Below are 20,231 nucleotides of genomic sequence, written 5' to 3' on the forward strand. Positions count from 1 at the left end.
GGAAGGAGGTGCTTGGTTGACAAGTACCCCTGTGTCTTTATTCCTGTAATGGTGTTGAACCATCCTCATCCTCATCTAACTCTAGTCCCACTTATTGTATTTCTTCCTCTTTCAGAGTTACCTCTGTCACTTGGGTTAAAACATGTTGATGTAAAAATTATATCTGCTTCTGTGTTGTGTCAGAAAGAGAGCACTTTTGGAATTTTCAGCTTCATCTATTATTTGTCAGAACATGTTGACTTGTCAGAACTGAATGCAGGAATGTATGAGTTTTAGCACAGTTTCTCGGGGTGGAAGGGCTGGCCAAAAGGAGGTAGACAGTTGGACTGGTTTCCCACTCCTCCCAGTTCAGCCCTGATAGTGCAGGGACGTGAGCACAGTTGTTCTTGGATCACATGAGGCTTTTGGGTGTTTCACACAAACTTAGAAAGCTCTTGGTTTCATCCCAGTACAGAGCAGGAAAAAGTCTGTAACAGCAAGAAGTTTCATGGGATGAGAAAACAGTTTCCTGCCCTATAAAATATAAAGTCAGCACTATGTGTACTGTGGCTGTTTCCTAATTACAAATTCCTGTTCTTTTTAGTTATTATTATTTTGAAACTGTGTTTGGTTATTTTTCAGAAGTGTTATCACTGATTAACGTAAAAAAAAAGTTGTTGGAAAGAAAGACCTTCATTTCTCAATACCAAAGGTGTGAATTGTCTTTACCAGCTACTACTTGCAAACAGCCTGTGTTTCTGATATTTACCCAGCTCTCAATTATGACTTTTATCAGATAACAGGGGGGAAGAACAAGTCCTTGTTTCCAAAACCTATTATTCTGTGTAGTTAATGAGGTAAGGCAGACAAAGAATTCAGTAGATTCTGAAGTATAATGTCACAAGGAATGCAGGAAAATTATCGATGTTTTAGTCAATCACATAAAAGCACAGAATTTATATATAGCTGAAAGAGTTCTGTCTGAATAGCATTATAATTCAATATAGCAACCCTGATTTCTACTATTAGTTTGTAATTTTCAAGGTCGTCTATTTTGAATCCTTTAAGCATTTCTTTAGTAACAATTGCTTCACTATAGCCAAACTGTAAGTATTTTCCCAAAGCATGTGATCATATTGCTGGTAGAATGCATAATTGTTTTCTCCACGAAGGAGCTAAATTTGGCTTAACAACTGTGTCATGGCATTAACAGAAAATGTCTGGTGTGACAAGGCATAGTGTGGACGCTGCACCAAAAACTCATAACCACAGCTCATTCAATTGATCTTCCAGGGGGGTGAAATATCACACTAGTCATCTGCCTTTGGTTTTCAAAGCCACATCAAACAATTGCATGGAAAAATAAAAAAAGGAAAGTGCTAGGTTTTTTGATTTCATCAGTTAATGGCTCTAGGTCACTTGATATCCCTTTGTTTGTGATACAGTGATATGCCTGTATCTTCTGAAGGTTCACCAGAGTGACTTATTGCTGTGGTACAAGGCCTAAAATAAAACTTGTGCATGCCAGGCACCACATGATGCATAAAATATTCTAACAATATATTACAAAACCTTGTCAACACTAGTGAAAATTACTATTCTAAGAAGTAGAGCTGGCTGAAAAAAACATTCTTCTTCCAAAATGAGCCCTCAGGAAAGATCTCGAGGGAGAGAGGAAAGGGGTTCTTCCTTTGTTCTTATGGAGAAATGTCTCTTCCATGGTTAATCAAAAATGCAACAGAATAAAAGAGAAGCCCAATCCCAGCTCAGATCTGTATATTATTTAATCTCTATATTTCTTATTTTCGAACAGCTGTGCTAAGAACCATTCCAGCCCCTTAGGGTACTTGCCAAGTATCTTATATCCACACACTAAAGTGCTATAACTGCTTTGTGTGCATTGTGAATGTCCTGGGCACATTTGCTTTCACTTACCCATGCACTATCCTGTTCTAAATCCTATCAGCCAGCTGTTTTAATGCCAACTGAGAAGTAGTCATCTTTCTTCTACTGTTGTACGATACTCCAAAAGTTCTTGCAAAATCTAACATCGTAAAATCTTGCTGTAAACTGTTCTGAAAGCAGTGAAATGAGTGCCCACAAACGAGTAATCACAGCAGTTCTTAGCACAAGGCTATTAAGGACACTAAGCAAGATTATGACACTTAAACTGTTAAATAGTTCAGCTAATATTCAGTCTAGAAACACATTTCTGTTGGCTGATAAACTCATGTTTTACCGTATGAAACATAACCACTCTTGTTTTTAAATGTATTTTGACAGATTAAACCTCTGACAATGAAGCCTGTTACTGCCTATCCTTCTGGGATTATCCTATTCCTGTTTGCATTGCTGCAAAGAAGTCATGGACAATGCAAAGAAGCAGCTAAAAAATCAGAGATGAACTTGAATGTAAAATATGATCTTCCTAACTTCATCACAGAGACACCAATTCAGAATGTAGTTTTATACAAGCATCATGTTTATATTGGAGCAGTCAACAAGATTTATGTACTAAATGAGACTCTCCAAAACATTTCTGTCTACAAGACTGGGCCTATTTTGGAGAGTCCTGGCTGCGCACCATGTGAAGACTGCAAAGATAAAGCTAATTTATCTAACAGTGTATGGAAGGATAATGTCAACATGGCGCTGCTCTTAGAAACCTATTACGATGATCAGCTCATCAGCTGTGGTAGCGTGTCTGGAGGTGTCTGTCACCGTCACATCATTCCCCCTGACAACCCTGCTGACATAGAAAGCGAGGTGCACTGCATGTATTCACCGCAGGTAGACGGAGAGACAGAAAACTGTCCTGACTGTGTTGTAAGCACTTTAGGAACCAAAGTTTTGGTGACTGAAAAGGACAGGTTTGTCAACTTCTTTGTTGGGAACACTGTGACATCTGCATTTCAACCTCCCCATGTACTGCATTCAATATCAGTTAGAAGGTTGAAAGAAACACAGGATGGATTTGAATTTCTTACAGATCAGTCTTATATAGATATCCTCCCTCAGTTCCGCGACTCGTATCCCATTAAGTATGTCCATGCCTTTGAGCATGACCACTTTGTCTATTTTCTGACTGTACAGAGAGAATCTCTTGACTCCCAGACTTTTCACACCAGAATTATCCGCTTCTGCACTTTAGATTCAGAGATGCGTTCTTACATGGAAATGCCTCTTGAGTGTATTTTTACTGAAAAGCGGAGGAAGAGGTCCATTAGAAAGGAGGTGTTCAACATTTTGCAAGCTGCATATGTAAGCAAACCCGGTGCAGCTCTAGCCCATGAAATGGGCCTTGGATTGAATGACGATATTCTCTATGGCGTTTTTGCACAAAGCAAACCAGATTCCTCAGAACCAACAAACAGATCTGCTGTCTGTGCTGTCTCTGTGCGAACAATCAATGAGTTCTTCAACAAGATTGTTGACAAGCAGAACATGAAATGTCTTCAGCACTTTTATGGGAAGGATAGCAAATACTGCTTGAACAGGGTAAGTGACAAATAAATTTTTTATATTTCAGAACTCTCGGTCTCTCTTTGACGATGCCGTTGTTAAATAGCTGTCCTCTCGTCTTCAGTCACAAAAAGTAAGACCCTTGGTAATTTCAGATTACCTAGCACTGCTGATGATTCATCCTTGCAAGAATGAGTTTCTGTAAACTGACTGAAAATCACTGAGGTCCTTATGGTGCTAAGTATTACTGGAACTGAGGGGAAAAACAACAACAACAACAACAACAACAACAAAAACCCTCTTTTTTATTCTTAAGTAATTGGTTACTCTGTGTTCTCTACAGTCTGTGCTGCAGATAAGTAGGATGTTTAGGGAATTATTTCTTTCATTGTCTTAAAGAAGCCTTCATTAACATTCGTATCCATGTGCACTGAAAAGTCCCTGAAAATATCACTCATATTTTAGACTCTGCTAATGCTGAATCACTGCTCTCTTTAGAAAAAAAAATGAAAGTGCTGGTTTGGAACATGCCACAGAGAGCCAGATTGTAATACAGTTACTCATACTTAATGCATAAACAGTCCCGCTGAAATCAGTTTTCTTAATGAAAGAAGTATCTATTAAAAGTGCGTCTGAGTGAGGATGCCAGTAGTCTCAGAAGGGAAAAGTGGCTGCTCTGTGCACCACGTGTTCAGGTGACTGCTGAGATACTGAGGTGAAGGAAGCACAGGAATTATTTATTCCTTTCTGGTCAGTGTCTGCACCTCTGGCAGCACTTGGAAAGGAAATACAGAATCCGAAATAGGATACTTCTAAAATTTATTTCGAAACATAAAACATTCTCACTTTGAATTATGCAGCAGGGCCTTACATGTGCTCTCTGTGGAGATTGCTTTTTGCAAATAAAAGGAAATTGGAGCTGCAAGGCAACATGCTGCCCTCTGCCCCAGGGCAGGGCCAGAGGGGCCACGAGGAGGCTGCTCAGCCCGTGATCCCAGCCACGGCAACAGCTCAGTCTGCCTTTGGGGAAGGCTTGGGCTAAGGATGGGCACTGCAGGCTTCTGTTGCTCTAGTGGGACCAGCTCAGCACGCTGCCCAGCCCAGGCCATACAGAGGCCTGACCCCATTAGGAGCTGGGAGCATCTGAAATGAGAGGACTGGGAGGGGGCATCAGTGGAGAAGGAGCTGTCACACAGATGCTGTGGCTTTTACCCAGTAGTGGAAATGGCTCAGAGGTAGGGTCCGATCCAGTCAGAGCATCACCAGCTTATCACAACAGCCTCTGCATTTGGGACTACCTGCTTATTGCTGTCCCGAGATCCCCACTGGCATTGCCAGTGGATGCTGGTACTGCACCCGCAACAGATGTAGCATCTTATCCCCTTTTTGAGGAGAGGGGAGTCAGTTTTCAGGAAGAAAATGTTTGCAAGAGAGCAAACATTCAGTACAGTGACTTTCAATGCATTATTGCTTGTTCTAATTTTTCATTTCAGGTCTTAATATCATTTTATTTTCACATTTCAGCTCATTTTTCACAGTGAACGTTGTTCTTCTTTGAAAGTGCTTTTTTTCCCCTTTATTCCCAGGGTATTTTGTTTGTGAGTAACTGTCTAATGGCCTTTAACTTATTCTGCTTTTGCCTATATACCCATTTCACAAGGTGACTTATAGCAAAGTATACCATTAAAATATTGACAGAATAATTTGCCACTTTTTACATGCTGGGAAGTACTTTCTTGTTACAAAAGCTTTTCCAGAGTCTGCTGCTGCTTTGCATATCAGAAATGAATGTCTTATACTCCAGACGGTTTATTATAGTTGCCCAATTTCAAGAAATGTCATCAGAACTCTGATTTCTGTTACATTAAATTGATAAAGGCAAAAATGTTGCTGTGATTTCCTGTGGTTCCTTTAAATGGCACAAAGACAGTCGGAATTTTTTTGTCCTGATTGTTTGCTTAACACTGAGATATCAAGATTGTCAAGCTTTGCCATTTCATTTTCTATATTTTATTCGAGAAGAATCACTAAAGCTCCAATAGAAAACATACTTTGAGCTTTTTTCAGGCTTTATGTGGCCAGAAAAATAGGCAAGAATTTGCCAGGCATCCCTTATACACCTGTTTTTCTGAGGTATGCAAAAACAGATCTGAAAGTTTGAAGAGCAAAGGAAGGGAAGGAACAGGCAGAAGAAGGAATGTTTGTGCTTGTAAGATCTGAACTCATTGATTTTGCTGGAGATCAAAACAAAACAAAATCCCAAACCTTTCAACTTGTCTTAGGTTGAGTTAGGTTTGTAGATTATTAAAATGCACTTTGTAAGTCACCTTCAACTTAAAAGAAAGCTTTTATAAACTATGAGAGTTTGTCACAGTTTATTTTGGCAAAATTAAAAACTTGCTTTTTGTAATGCTGCCAAGATGACCTTTCTTTTTAACACTGACAGAATGAAACCACAGACCACTGAAGCAAGAAAAGGCTCTGACCGCTATGAGAGTTAGTCATAGGACAGTGAAAACAGTCCAGCAGTGAATAAGAGTTACCACTATCTTCAAAATTAAAAAGAAAAGAAAAGGCCTTTAGCAGTGTTTGCAAGAGAGTGCTATGCTATCTGATAGTTTAGTTGCAGTCATTGATGTAGACCATTTCATGTTACCAAAAAAATTCCCAGTAGAAAATTATACATAATTTGGCTGGGCTTTGAGGTAGTCCATCTTTCTGAGAGGCAATCCCTCAGTACTGTTCAGACTAAGGGTGCTAAAGGATGCTAGGACTGAGAATAAATTAGAATAAAGCAACCAAAACACTTCCTTAATCCTACCTTCTCAGATTTTGATCTTTTTAAAAGCACCTTACACTCATCTTGATGTGCTTAATAAAATTTGTTAGCTTTTAGCCTTGTTTTCTAAATCAGTGTTATGATATGCCTGTCTTTCTGTTAGTTCTCCTGACAAATGCAACCTTTAGAAATTTTACAGATGTGAATCCAAGTGTGGCTCTAGAGACAGATTCAATATATGCTCAGGCTGTGGAAACTGATGAAGTGCAAGGAGCCCCTTTATAAACAGCAGAGGGACTAACTGGGACTAGAGAAGGAATTGCTCACCCATGGGAAAAGTTTCTTCATAGCTCAGTGGGAGAGTGCAGTCAACCAACCACAAGATGTAAATCCAGGCTCAACTGTGCTTCACTTATTCCAGTGCTTGTGGAAAGCATTTTAAAATCAAAATGAAACATTTTCAGTTGTGTTTAAGTGGAATACTTCAGAAGGTGAAGCCCGAACTCACTGAAGTCAGGATTAGAAAAAGTTAATCTGATGGTTAATCTGTCTGATATCAGATGTACTTCAGTGGAGCTGAGACTAGTTAACAGCTCCTGAGAATTTCTGTCAGTGAAGAGCTGTCTGTCACTTGGGTGACAGAAAGGAGGAAATTGAACTGGTTTCAAATTAAAAGTAAAATGTGGAGTTGTAGTAAAGGAGTTTTCTTGCCAAAGTCAGTAGAAATATATCCGAGAGGTAGCTGCTGTAGAAGGTTTTGAATCACTGTTCAGGAATCCCCTCACCCACAGCAAGGAAACTGGATGTTGGCTTTTAGTCACTTTCAGCCGTGGTATTGGAGTGGAGGTGTACTTAGCTGAGGAGACAAATGCTGCTTGTTTCATCTGTGGATGTAGCCTGGTAGTCTCAAACTCTGTCATGACTTGAATGGGACTCTCCACAAGAGGAAAATGGTTTGAGTTTAGCCTTGGCAATCTCAACTATATATATCAACTGTCAGATCTTATAGGCTTTGTTTAGCTTTTCTGTGTCTGTTATTTACCAAACTTTTGTGAGCTACCCAGTTTCAATCCCTACTGAGTTCTGTGGAAAAGCATCTTTGAAAATGAAATAATCTCTAGAAGTTCCTTGTGTAGGGACAGATGAGAGGGTAACATACTCCATTTACTTTCTGGGAAAAGAGAAACCACACATAGCTTTTACTACATTTCCCACAAGTGTCCTAAAGCAAGACAGGCTGGTCGCCACTCCTGTCAAATGAAAGGCACAAAGAGATAAAAATCATACTGGAAGAACACGAAATGAAAACAGAAAATCACCAAAACAAGAGATAAAATTACAGTAAAATGAACACATGCCGATGCTTCTTTATTACTATTACATATCATGATAGATGAGTAAAATTGGGTTATGCTTATATTTTAATGGAAGAAAATAATTGCTGCCTTCTATCAGGAAACCACAAAGGCACTTATTGATCTGTCATCCTTAGGATATGTCTAGGAATATTTAATAAAATAAACAGAGACAAATAACTCTTCCAAAGCCCTGTAACTCTAATATCCCACACTATTTGGCTTAAAAAAAATATTAGCAGGCTTAAAAATAGCACCACGTCTCTCTGGTTAGGAAGGGTAGATGTGGCTTATTTGGATAATCTCGCAACATAGATAATAAGTTTATTTGTATTGTGAGTAGAATGTGCATAGTTCCCTCCCCTAAAAGTCAGGCACCAGGATCCATCTGAGTGATTCAATCATTTATTCTTTTTTTTTAAATGCTACATCAAATGGGACACGGAGCTCTGCCTGGGCATGAAGCCTGCTCCTAGCCATACAGTTTTTGTGCTAGCTACTCTATGGGTTCTGACATCTCAAAAGGATAAATAAAGAGCAATTCAGTGATGAGCAATGCACAGTGACACCCTTTAAAACAGGCTTAAATCATGCTAGTAAAATGATGGGCTGCATCCACATTCCTGTTCTACATTCAATTCCTGTCTGCTGAAAGTCCAGGAAATAGCCTACCAGTGTTACTTGAGTCCTTCATGGCACGAAGTGCAAGGCAAGGTGTGCTTGCCAAGCCAAGACCCTCCAGCATTAGGTACAGTGCCATCTACCCACTCAGTCTTGCAAGGCATGTCTGGAGAGAGTGTGATGGCTGCAGGAACAGTCTGAACTGCATGAAAGAAGAAGCTAGGCACACTTATGGCTATGGTTATCTCAGGCTGGGCCAGATTCATCAGAGGCATAAACCATTGAGGTGAGGGCTGTTTTGTCCCTGAGCTTGCCCAGGGACGAAGGCACAAGAAAGTTCCCAAGAAAAAGGCAAGGCAAGGAAAAAAGCATGTCAAGGACCTTCTTCAGAAAGTACCATGTAGGTATATGCAGACTCTTCCAAGCTCCGGCCTATCTGGGGCTTGGGGGCTGGCTGACCTGTTAATCTAAGTGTTGAAAAACTACAGTTTTTCGTCTCCTGATCTCCCGTTAAGGACCTGTCTCTGGCTCCCAGTGCTGCTGCTTGGTATTTTATCATCTTCTTGTTGAAAGCTGGATTTCTCTGTGAAAAAGTGGTATCCGTTAACCTACCATTTTTTGCAAAGGGCACTGCTTTATCATCCAGAGTTACTAATAATGTTCCATTTCCAGAGTTTTTAATCAAATTCTTCCACTGAAGGCAGGGATCCCTGTTGGCTATTAGTGTGGGAGAGTGATAGTACTGCATTTCTCTGGAATTTCACAGAAATCATTTCAAGCAGAAAATGTTTTTTAATTTTTCACATTGATGTCTGGATATTCTGGTCATGTGTTTTTTATTCCTCAGAGTTTCTGAAACCCTTTAAACTCTAAAGACTAGAGCTGGGCATAGAATGATTTTCTGATCCTGTGTAACTCTGACAAAATGTGAAAATCTTTACGGTCCCACAGGAAGAGGTTTCCAAAATTTAGACCAGTAGGCATGCAGCATTAAGTACACTCACTGGAGACACAGTATTCAGATTAAGTCTATTTTCCTGGGTGCAAAGCAAATTCTAAGGTTCCTTTCCTCTGCTTTAAGTTTCTATCTAGTCTGCAGATGGATGGTTTGCAATGGGACACTGTCACCCCTACCGAGAGAGCTGGTTGGGTTTCTTTGTATACAAATCCACATTGCAGAGAAAAGGAAGCTGATTCTGCAGTGCACCACGTGCGTATCTACTAAGTCTGGGATTTAGCCCACCTGGCTTTGATGGTTAGCTGAGACTTCTAAGTCAGGAATGAATTTCCCTCAGCTTCTGCTGCCAAATGATGAAGAAGCATATCCAGAGGGCATCCATCTCAGATACCACAGTATTGTAAGCGTCTAACAAGCTTTCAGCCTTCCATTTCTGCCCATCTATGAAAGACAGTTTTTTATCCTGTCTGCATTTAGAACAAAAGCCCTGACAAGGCAGACATCTGCCTTTCAGCTCCTTCAGCACCACCCTTACCTCAGCAATTTCTTTGCTCACAGTTTGATCTGACTCAGGACCACGTGTCACCATCTCCTGCACTATTGCTCACTAAAGCAACAGTGGGCAATTAGTATCCAGGAGACTGTTGTGTCACTTGGACTTTCTAGGTTAAGAACTCAGACAGTTTTCCATCTGAGTGGAATTACTCCTAAATTTCCACAGACAGAAGTAAAATCAGAGTCAAATCCCATGCTAAATATATATTAAAAAAAAAAAAAAAAAAAAAGTACTGCAAAGGAATAAAAACTATTGAATAAATGTTTCAGAAAGTAAGAGCAGGTCACAAAGAAATATTAGTTCTACTGGATGTGCAGTGAGTGAATACAATGAAATGTTAGGGGAAGAATGATCCTGGGGGACGTACTAATGATAGCTTCATTTTCTCAAGGCCTATGCAACTCTTCTTTTTACACTACTAGAAATTAGGGCCAATTGTATGATTTTCTCCTACTTTCTGGACTCCTTTCTATCCCACACATCTCTTGTACCACTGTTCTGGCTGCAAGTGCAGTTGTAGAGCAATATCCTCTTGGAGTAAGAGTCTCCACATAGCATTATTTTAGAATATCTGATTTACATGAAACTCATAGCTTTTCTGCATCGTCACAGGTTCCACATAAATAAGGATTTCTCTGTGAAAATGCACCTAATGTACTGCATAAATGTATACCTAAACTGTTCATAGCAACAACTCTTATACCTTATTTTATTTATTCACCATCTGTAATTAGTCAACACCTCTGATTTGATAATCTGTATACTGAGTTAGCTGTTAAATTAATATAAAGGAAATAAGCAAAATGCGAAGATTACTTAGGTCCATTTTATCTCCCAAATCAATAAGATTTACTTAGTGCTAATGCACTAACCAAATTACAAGAACTAATGCAGCACTGTTCAATGACAAAAGCAAATAACTCTTTGAATGATCTTGACAATAGAACATATAATCATCTTAATTTGTATTAACTAATTACATTTAACGTGGACATCTTTTTACCTTATTACCTTAAGTGGAGCATCACTACTGTAAACCTCCTTCCCCTCCTCATTTAACAGTGAAGTAGATCAAGGCAACAAGTATAGGAGTTAGTGGGTTTATACTGTGTAAAATTTTACTTCAGTGGAGTTCTTTAAAGATTTCTCTTTTTCTGGGAGTCATTTGCACAATACTTTCTTTGACTTAAGTGAGTTCCAGATCAAGTCCTGGAAGCTCAAAGTGTAGCTTAAAGATCTTCCAGTAATTTCCTCTAAATTTTTCCTTCTTTTGCAACAAATACTGTTTTGAAGGGTTAGCTTCCTGTGTTACTGTGACCATGGCCAGGCAATAGTAATGCATAGTATTGGCCACAGCATAATTATGGTTGCTTAATGGTTTCTATCTTGCTTTTTCTTTAAGTCTCTTACTTTGCAGTTGAGAATTGAAATTTTATTTTCAGAAAGGGAACACACTTCCCCTGTATTTTATTAAAAAACAAGCAAACAAACAAACAAACAAACAAAAAACCCACTTGACTTGCATTCAAATACATGAGGAATAATACTAAGAGGAGGAAGGAAGAGGGAAACAATTCTTTGTTTAAAACAAAAAGAGGAAGAAACTCTTTTTCCTTGTAAAGCTATGTTACAGTGCTCCAGCAGAAGTTCTTAGAAACAGAAGAACCCAGTCCCTCACCACAGCTGTGTTCAGTTCTCAGGCAACACTGGACTGAGTTCTCAACACCTACTGTCTCATGAAGTGATCACATACACAGTATATCCTCTGTAGGAACTGTTTGGTGAGAAATGTGTGCCCACAAGTGAAACTGGCTCATGCAATTTTTTATTGTTTTTTCCCCTCCTTATTATCACAAGAACAATTCTGCTTTGCAAAACTATGCTTTAAAATTCACATCACTTTTTGTATGATGTGTTTTAAAATACATTTTTGTGATGTGAACTCTGAATGATTTCTATTCTTCCCAAGAGCATGGATATTAGGTAGCTGCTTGATAGAATGAATAGTGCTTGAAGATGAGCATATGTATCTAGTAGGCTACCTACTACCTATCATGGCCTCATTAACGTGGACATTATATGTCTTTCTGGGCTGTGAGAGCAGCAGGTGGGCTGTGCACAGCAGACTGTTCCAGTATGGTTTCCATTCAGTCCCCACTGCAAATAAAAGCTGACTTATCCATTTGGAATACTTCTTTCCAAGGATATATATACTGAGCCCATTGATATAAATATGTGCAATAGTTCAACATGAAAGACCAAAGCTCATCACTGATAATATCTAACAAAGGAAATGAGAGAATATGATCTTGGTAATCTTGGTGCCAATGAGGAATATTGTCACTGTATATTCAGCCTGCTTTTAAACAGTACATACAACTAGCTTGGCTATATGGACATCCCTGTTTAGATACACATAGCTACTTCTTGGAAATGCAGCAGCAAGTTTTGGGAATTCACACTGCTGCTGTGTTGATCCAACAGGTGACAATTCCAACTATAGAACTGCAGTCGATTTTGCTGGCAAAAGCCAAAATGCTGCATCCAAAGAATTTCTGTTTCTCATATTCCTGCATTCTGACTGGTTTCACTGTACTGCACTGAAGTTTGTTCACAAGAGATTCTTCTCTGTTCAGTTACTTACAAAAAATGAATGTCCATAATTTTTCCTTGTATGGTCACTGATTATGCTTATAATCAAAGAATTGAGACAGTTGCACTAAGGGAGAAAAACAAATGTGAGTGTTCCTTCTTAGAATTGCTAGTAGTGAAATTTGGTCAATTTCACAAATTTTTGTTCTTGCAAATTGCAGAGGAAAAAATACTCCTCCATGGGACCAGCGTAGAAAGCTACATATATATATCTAATTTTCTTCCTTGTGCTTTAATCCATCCAACCAACTATGGTGTGAAACCACCTGGAAAAGGAGAGGGGAGATTGTCCCTTTCCCAAGGGAACTGAGAGAAAAAGGCGCAGAGTGAACAGGGCCTCTAAATGTGCTGGAGGCCAGAAAGGTTGTCCTCGTTATTTTTCTCCTACTTCATTTTTGTCAAGGAGTTATAAGAACAAGGATCTTCCCTAAGTTCACAATTGAAGAGACAGGTATGTAAGCTGGGAAGATTTATGAGGTTTATGAAATCCAAGAATTCCTTTCAAAGATAAGAACATTAGACAGGCCAGGTTCATAATGTACCTCACATTTTTTAATTTGGGGATGGAAAAGAGATGGTACAAGTTCCAAATCTTCTAGTAGACCTCTAGCATGATGCTGATCAAGTCACTCGTCCTTTTCAGACAATATCTTGGCTTCACCAATGTTACTGGAGCCAGAATTTTACTTCTTGTCTTTCATATGGAAAGATAGAGTGATCAAATGTGTTTCTCATCTGGAGAGAGATATTGTACGCTACCCAGAGAACGTGGATGCACTGCAGAACAGCAAAACTTTGTTGGCGAGAAAACTCAGGAAAATTGAGATAGGAAAATCTGAAGAGGTTCTTTTGTCTTCTTGTCAATTACTGTTGCTGTTCACCCTGTTATGCATGTAAGTTCTTCACAATTATGTATTTGTATATAAGAGAATACACTCCTGAAAACTGCAGTTTACTCATCTTGATTCGCTGACCTCCACAGCAGAAGAGATAAGAAACTATTCCGGTGATTTCCTAAATGTCTTCACACTGTTTCGACTTTAAATTGGATTGGGAATCAATTTGCTATGTAGAATCATCCATTCATTTTCTTTACAGCAGCTATTCATTGAAAATGGATTTTGCCATTTGTGTACATCAGTCTCTAGCTATCTGGCAGTAGCTCCTTTCTCCATGGTCCATGGTAGACCATAGAAATGCTCAACAGAGAAATTCTGTAGGCACTTCTGAGTGTCCATTTCTCTTCCTGGAGACTCTCAGGACCTACAGCATGAAACTAAAGCTGATATTAGTAATTTGATTCTTGAGAGACAGTGAGTGAAAAGTCATATAAACTAACCACTAGGAAACAAGACTCCCACCTATTTCCAATGTACTTGAATTCTCCTTCATAAATGTAGTATTTTACACTAGTAAATCTCGTTACTTTCCGTTCATTTCTCCAATTTGTCAAATTAAATTTAAATTTTAATGATGTCCTCCAAATTGCTTGCAAGACATTATGAGATGTTCTGCAGTGATTAAGTCATTAATTTCCAGTTTATTCAAGACATTAAGCATCAGATCAAGACATAATAACACTATCTAATTGAGCACTGCACTTAAATAAGAAGAAAGGTTTTGGCCAGCTCTAGAAAGACCAGCCGGGAGAAATGCTTACGGAACTGTTTCTCCAAATAACACTACTGCAAATGTCAGAAAAGCTCACAAAAAGTCCCTGGTCAAACCTTTTGAGACTTTTTGTCCCTGAGTCTACCTTTTTAGACTAGATACAAGGCACTGACACTGACTTTCTTTAATAGTTTCAAGATTTTCTCCATGCTTTGCACTTTGTTTCACATATGCAGCTGTGTCCAAAATATTATTTTTAATTCTGATAATGGTGTAAATCATCAGTTAACTGCCAAGCAGCAACTGATTTTGATAGGCCAGCTCAAAGATTTCTGGAGACTTCTTTGATGTGTTTGTCTTCCCTGGACCGAGATCAAGATAAATCCTGAAACATCAAAACTTCTCCTATGAACAAGTAAGATAGCATATGTTATGTCCTACCCTTCTGGATGTGGACAAAAGACAGGACTTGCCTGCACCTTGTTGCATTCCAGTGGCTCACCTACAGTAGCTTCACAAAGCCCTCGCTATGAATCATGTGCAATTGGCACTTCTCATAACACAGGAGAGGCAATATAGCCCAACCCAAGCACTTACCCATGCTCTAATTGTCCATTTCAATATTTGTGTGATTTGTCACTGGAACTTGGCATAACATCCCAAGTGCATCATCTGACATCAGTTATTTTTCCACATTGACAGCCAAGAGGATACTTATGTGTACTGAGAAACAGAGGGAGAGAGAGAGAGATTCAATCTTCAAAGAGTTAATTTAAAGCAGCTTCCTTGCTGAAGTTTTCTGTGTTATCAATCTTTCTATGATTTTCTAAGTAGCCTTTTAATCTCTCTATTTCTACTCAAGGATCAAAGCATTTGTATTTTCTGAACAGCTTATCTTACACTGTTGGTCCACGAAGCGCCGGGTTTTGTAAGAGAGCCATATGTGGAACAGTCTGAAGGTTCTTGGGCAGATACCCAAAATTACAACATCTCTGAGGAAGGCTGAAATGACTTTGTGGCTGAACTGACTTCAGGGAGGCTAGGGAAGGTGTCAGGGCAAGTAGGATAATCTAGCCACTTGTTAAAATGAGCTTGAACAGAGCTTCACAAGGAGCGTCAGGATGTTCCAATCATGGTGAGATGCGCAAAAAGGAGGAAGTGCTTTCTTAAGGTTAGCTCAGAAACATTGTCCCCAAAGTTGTTTTTTGTTTGTGGAAGGAAAGGAATTAAGTCAAAGAGCAGATGTCCCAAGGTGGGGGAGGGTACACTCAGAAACCTGCATCATTTCAGAAAGCATGAAAAGTGCACATCTTTCTGCACTTGAACTACTCATACGCGTTGTATGAGTAATTTTTGCACAGATGTTTTGGAATTATTTTTCAACTGGATAGGATATGAGTGCAAAAGAACAAAGCCTTTAGTTTGTTTGGTGTCCAAAACAAAGAAAAGTTAAATTTGTCTATTGTTGATGATTTAACCATGTCAAATACTGGGTTAAAAATATGTATTCAGTGAATGTTCAGTGTGCTTAAATGTGAAGTATTAGCTGATTTCCTAACATACATTGATTAATATCAAAACATATAGAGAAAACATTCTAGCACGTGGATAACCAAACTGAAGTGATTGCTATATCAAGTCTAATCTGAATGCCCTCTTTCTGTATCATTAGATTGTGTGTAGAGATCTCAGTTGTGCTTGTTTGGTCTTATGCAGCGTTTTACATAAATAACAGAGAGAAATGGCAGGACACCTGGAGGAAAGCTGGCTCTATAGCTGAAAGGAACCTCCAGGAATCACAGGAAACTTCATTTGCCACTGCTATTGCTGGACACAGTTCAGAAATACAACAATTTCATGGCAAAGGACTGAATCATTACATTGAACTGTTTGCTAGTAGCATTTTCAATGCATTGCTTTTTTTTTTTTTTTTTCCCCAGAATTCACCAGTGTATAACCAACAAGAAATTTGGGGTTAATTGTGTTCTTTTTCATAATACTTTGATTATAAACAGTAGAAGGAAAATCATCCAAGAAAATAAAAAATAAAATTTTACTCCTACTTGTTCTTAAAGTACAACATCCAAATCTTTTTAGTTTAGTGGAAAGAATCTGTCTTTAAAAGGCTAAATTGAGGCTTTTAAAAGGATTTTAAAAACATGTTTGTAACTATAAATCAATACAAAATCAGGAAAAACCTAGCTCTGAATTGATTTTGACAGAGGGAATCGTCATAAGATCCTTTATAATCTTCCTACATGTTTACTCATAAAGTATGCTACAGTGGGAAGACACTAGATGACTTCCCAATTTAAACTGGTTAGAGATCCTTTAGGGGGTTCCCAGTTATTATTTGTACAAATTCACCAAAACAGATGATATAGTATCAATAGTAATGGAATTTTCAGTTAATAGATTACTATTGAATTATCAGAACAGCAGGTTATTTTTCTCTAGAGATTCCTTAAGTGTACTCCTCAGGAATTTTTCAAATGAAAATTAAAAACATGTATTCTCTGTTGCCAAACCAAAAAAGAAGATCCCACAAATACAGCAACTATTATAGTTCACTCAAGACATACAGAGATTGGACAAAATAATGCATAAGCAATAGATGATCAATATAACAGCTTAAGTAATTATAAAAATCTGGCTTCAACCTCAGCTTCATTAAAATACACAATCAGAAACACATTTTTCCTGCTCTATCTCGTTCTTCTTCATCTTTTTCTTTTCTGCCTTGTTACTGAAACAAATGTGGGGAATTAGAGAACAGAAAAATGTTGGAAAATCTTACTTTAATGCAGAAAAAAAGTGGGGAAAAAAGCAAAGTTTTTTAGAGAATCGTATTCTAGGAATCAGTGTTTTAGAAACAAGTGTGTTATTGGTCAAGCTCTGCAATCAAAGAATTCTGAGAGCCTTGCTGAAGAAGCATTATGGAATTCACTACGAGAAAGGATACTTTGATATGTGTTCTTATACACACATCATCTGGTTAAATAAGGATCCTGTGGTCTTCTTCCTAACAGACAGAATGAAGAAGTTAAAAGAAACATTCCCATAATGTTAAGAAGTCATTGCCTTCTTCAAGGAACACCATGACTGATGAAGCAATTAAGTTTGAAATGTTTTAAAATACTTTTGGTCAAATGCATTTGTGCTAAATGACTTCACTCTGACAAAGATCTATTCTTACTCATAAAGACAGCAATCATCTGTGCTTCATTTTCTAACAGGCTTTTTCAAGAAATGCTTCATACTGCAGAGCACAAGATGATGAATACCGCTTAGAAGTTACGACTCCTTTGCAGAGGGTCGACTTGTTCATGGGCCAGTTCAACAACATCCTCTTAACTTCGATATCTGTCTTCACCAAAGGGAATCTCACCATTGCCAATCTGGGAACTTCGGAGGGACGCTTCATGCAGGTAAATATTAACCTTCACACTAAAAAAATGTTCTGGAGTTTTGCAGAACAGTGAAAAGTGAGGACCAGTATTATATTATCCAGTTTAATAGGGTGTTAGAAAATTCAAATTGTTGAGCAAAATAGAGCCTCTGGAACATAAACAAAGCATCTAATGCAGCATTCAGCATTTTAAATGTTCACATGGGATTTGTGGTTTGGGGCAATGGTTCTGGATCAAATTCCAGCACAGTCCATCTGGTTAAGCTCAGAGATCTTTTTTGGTCCATACAAACTAGATTTTGTTCAAAGGAAAATAAACTGCACTTTCTGTCCTACATACATACTGAATATACTTCAACCCCAACTAGGGATAGAAAGGTCTAAAAGAATGACTGGTTCTTCAAACTGTTTCAGACATGTGCTTCATGTTGTCATTTAACCTAGAAAATCAGATTAAACCTAACTTAAAGTAAACTGCTCAGACAGTTTATTGTGCAGAAACAGGAGCGTTAGTTGTTTCTAGATACTGATCCACTTTTATGGCACCAAATTACTTGCTATTGTACCCATACGAGATTATGACTCACAGTTGAAGAATTGAGATTAACTTCTTCCCCTACATGCTTACAAGTATCTCTGATTGCATCTTAGATTTTACAAGACATTTTCTTCACACTGTTCTTTTGGACAGCATTTCTTCCTGCCCTAAAAGACGTTTTCCATAATAAGTGGTAAATTATGCTCCTGAAGTCTGTCTCCCACCACAGTGTGCATAACTGATCTAGGTAGGCAGACTAGCCTGCATGCCTTCTTTGTAGGTGAATAATGAAATAAATCTAACCCGTAGGGCCAAAAGTCTTTTTGAAGTTTATCAGTCACACATAAGAGGAAAAAATACTTTGAAAGCTATGAGGACTGCCTCTATCTACCCATCTCACTTCAAGCACTGTTAGCCTGCAATGACCACCTGGGAGAACTTGACTTCTAGAGCTGCCAGAGGGCCCAGCCTGGGTGTGTATGTCTGGATCCCTCTTGTATCCAAGTGCCTGCGTCCTTTTCACTTGGACAGTATTACTTGTCCTGAATTGTTGACAGTCTGAATATCCTTATTCCATGGCCTGATGAGTCATAAAAGATAGGAGTGTTATCCATCAACCATTGTTAAATTACTGTGAATAAGAAGGCCATCATGAGCTGCTGTGCCCTTCCAGCTTTCTTATTCTGACAATCTTCCATCAGAAGACGGTTGGGCACTGCATCTTTTTATAACAATCTTTGTAGAGTGTAAGTCATCAGACAGTCTAAATAACATGCTTTCTCTTTCTTCTCTCCCTTCCCTTCATTCTCTGTTCTTAATACACCCCGTAGGCAGGTGTGCATACTGTCTCCAGTATTTATTAACCCACAGTTGGCACCTATTTCTGTCAAAGGAAAGCCCCTACTACTGCCTTCTGCACAGACTGCATGCAGAACCTATCCCACAACAGTCTGTTGTGCTCCTGCAAAGCAGGAGGTCAAAGTAATTTTCCACGAAGGATAGGTGGAAAACAGGAGAAAATCAGAGCAAATTACATTTCTCCTTTCCCTCTAACAGATAGGAATTTAACAAAATGTTCAGTGACAACCCTGCCATTTTTGCCTGAACTTCCTTTGACAGCTTCGTTATCTGTAAGCTGCAGGAAGTCTTAAGGCAGGAAAGGCAAATGCTAAGAGCTACATGCTAAGCACAGGAGCAACCTACGCTCTGCTCTTAAACATAGATATTGGTTCACACAGCGAACATGAGCAATTTGTTTAACCTTTCCAAAGCCATTTCCCTATCTGAAAAATACAGTTGGTAACAATCAGTATCTTACTCACTGCATTTGTTTTTGGCTGTCACAAAGCTTTTAGGGAGCTTTGGTGGAAAGCACAAGCCAGCATTATTTTTATTTGCAAGATTCCTTAAATTACTCATTCAAGCCCTGAACCACACATTTCAGACGTTTACCCAGTTCATGGAACAATTAACATATTTCCAGGATATATTTCCCATTCCAGGTTCAGCTACAGATCAAAAGAAAAGCTATTGTGTAAACTGTACATCGCAATTAGAGAAATATTCTCAGCATTGAACTAGATTGGCTTCAGTTACGGAGGGAAGTTATCATTGGTCTTATACTGTAATAAGAAGGAGCTCTTTCTATGACAGTTTGGTGTGACCACCAGCAGAATATGCATACTAACTAACTTTAATGACACCATCTCCAAATAAAATCCTCTGTGTTTTTCACTTCTTTTAAATGCTCTTGAAAGGAATAGTAGGTCGCTAGGATGCAGAAAATGTGTTTTTTGCAGAATGTAATGTTCACTTCCATTAAGTCTTTCATTTTTTTAATACTTACAGATATCTAGGAAGTGCTAGGAAGTACGTGTTCATCAGCAAATGCCCAACAAAAGCAGATTTTCAGTGTTTCTATGGAAATGTTGCTATTAACTGCAATGAGATGGAAATCATTAAATACTGAGATATTAAACTAACACTACTGAAGTAAAATGGATTTAAAAAGTCAGGATAATCCAACAGTAACTTAATTCATCAAAACAATATCCCCAGTCACTTCCCCATACATTTTAGCAAAGAAATTTAACTGTTCATTTTTTGTTTCGTTTACAAACCTTCTGTAATGTGTTGCAAGGAATCCTCTGTTGTTTCCCTTATTGCACACCTACCTTTTGCAAGTGCAGCATACCTTTTGCACTAACATTTTTAGCTCTTCATACAGGAAAATGTTGGATTTTCTCCTACAATTTACTTGTAACTTGCAGCTATTCAGAGTTGACCACACCTGTTCAGAGGGAGATTTGCT

General features: G+C 38.5%; 1 protein-coding gene across 4 annotated transcripts in view; it reads left to right on the forward strand.

The window, feature by feature from the left end:
* MET (MET proto-oncogene, receptor tyrosine kinase) overlaps positions 1-20,231 on the forward strand; it is an 89,671-nt gene that overhangs the window by 16,887 nt on the left and 52,553 nt on the right. For all 4 annotated transcript variants that reach the window (XM_052668434.1, XM_052668436.1, XM_052668437.1 and 1 more), the window contains exons 2-3: positions 2,263-3,477; positions 17,210-17,401. In XM_052668434.1, coding sequence (XP_052524394.1) covers positions 2,278-3,477; positions 17,210-17,401 — 1,392 coding nt within the window. In that variant the 5' untranslated portion in view covers positions 2,263-2,277. The remainder of the gene's footprint in view (positions 1-2,262; positions 3,478-17,209; positions 17,402-20,231) is intronic.

This window comes from Tympanuchus pallidicinctus, unplaced genomic scaffold, assembly GCF_026119805.1.
Source record: "Tympanuchus pallidicinctus isolate F22 unplaced genomic scaffold, pur_lepc_1.0 scaffold8, whole genome shotgun sequence".
Lineage (NCBI taxonomy): Eukaryota > Metazoa > Chordata > Aves > Galliformes > Phasianidae > Tympanuchus > Tympanuchus pallidicinctus.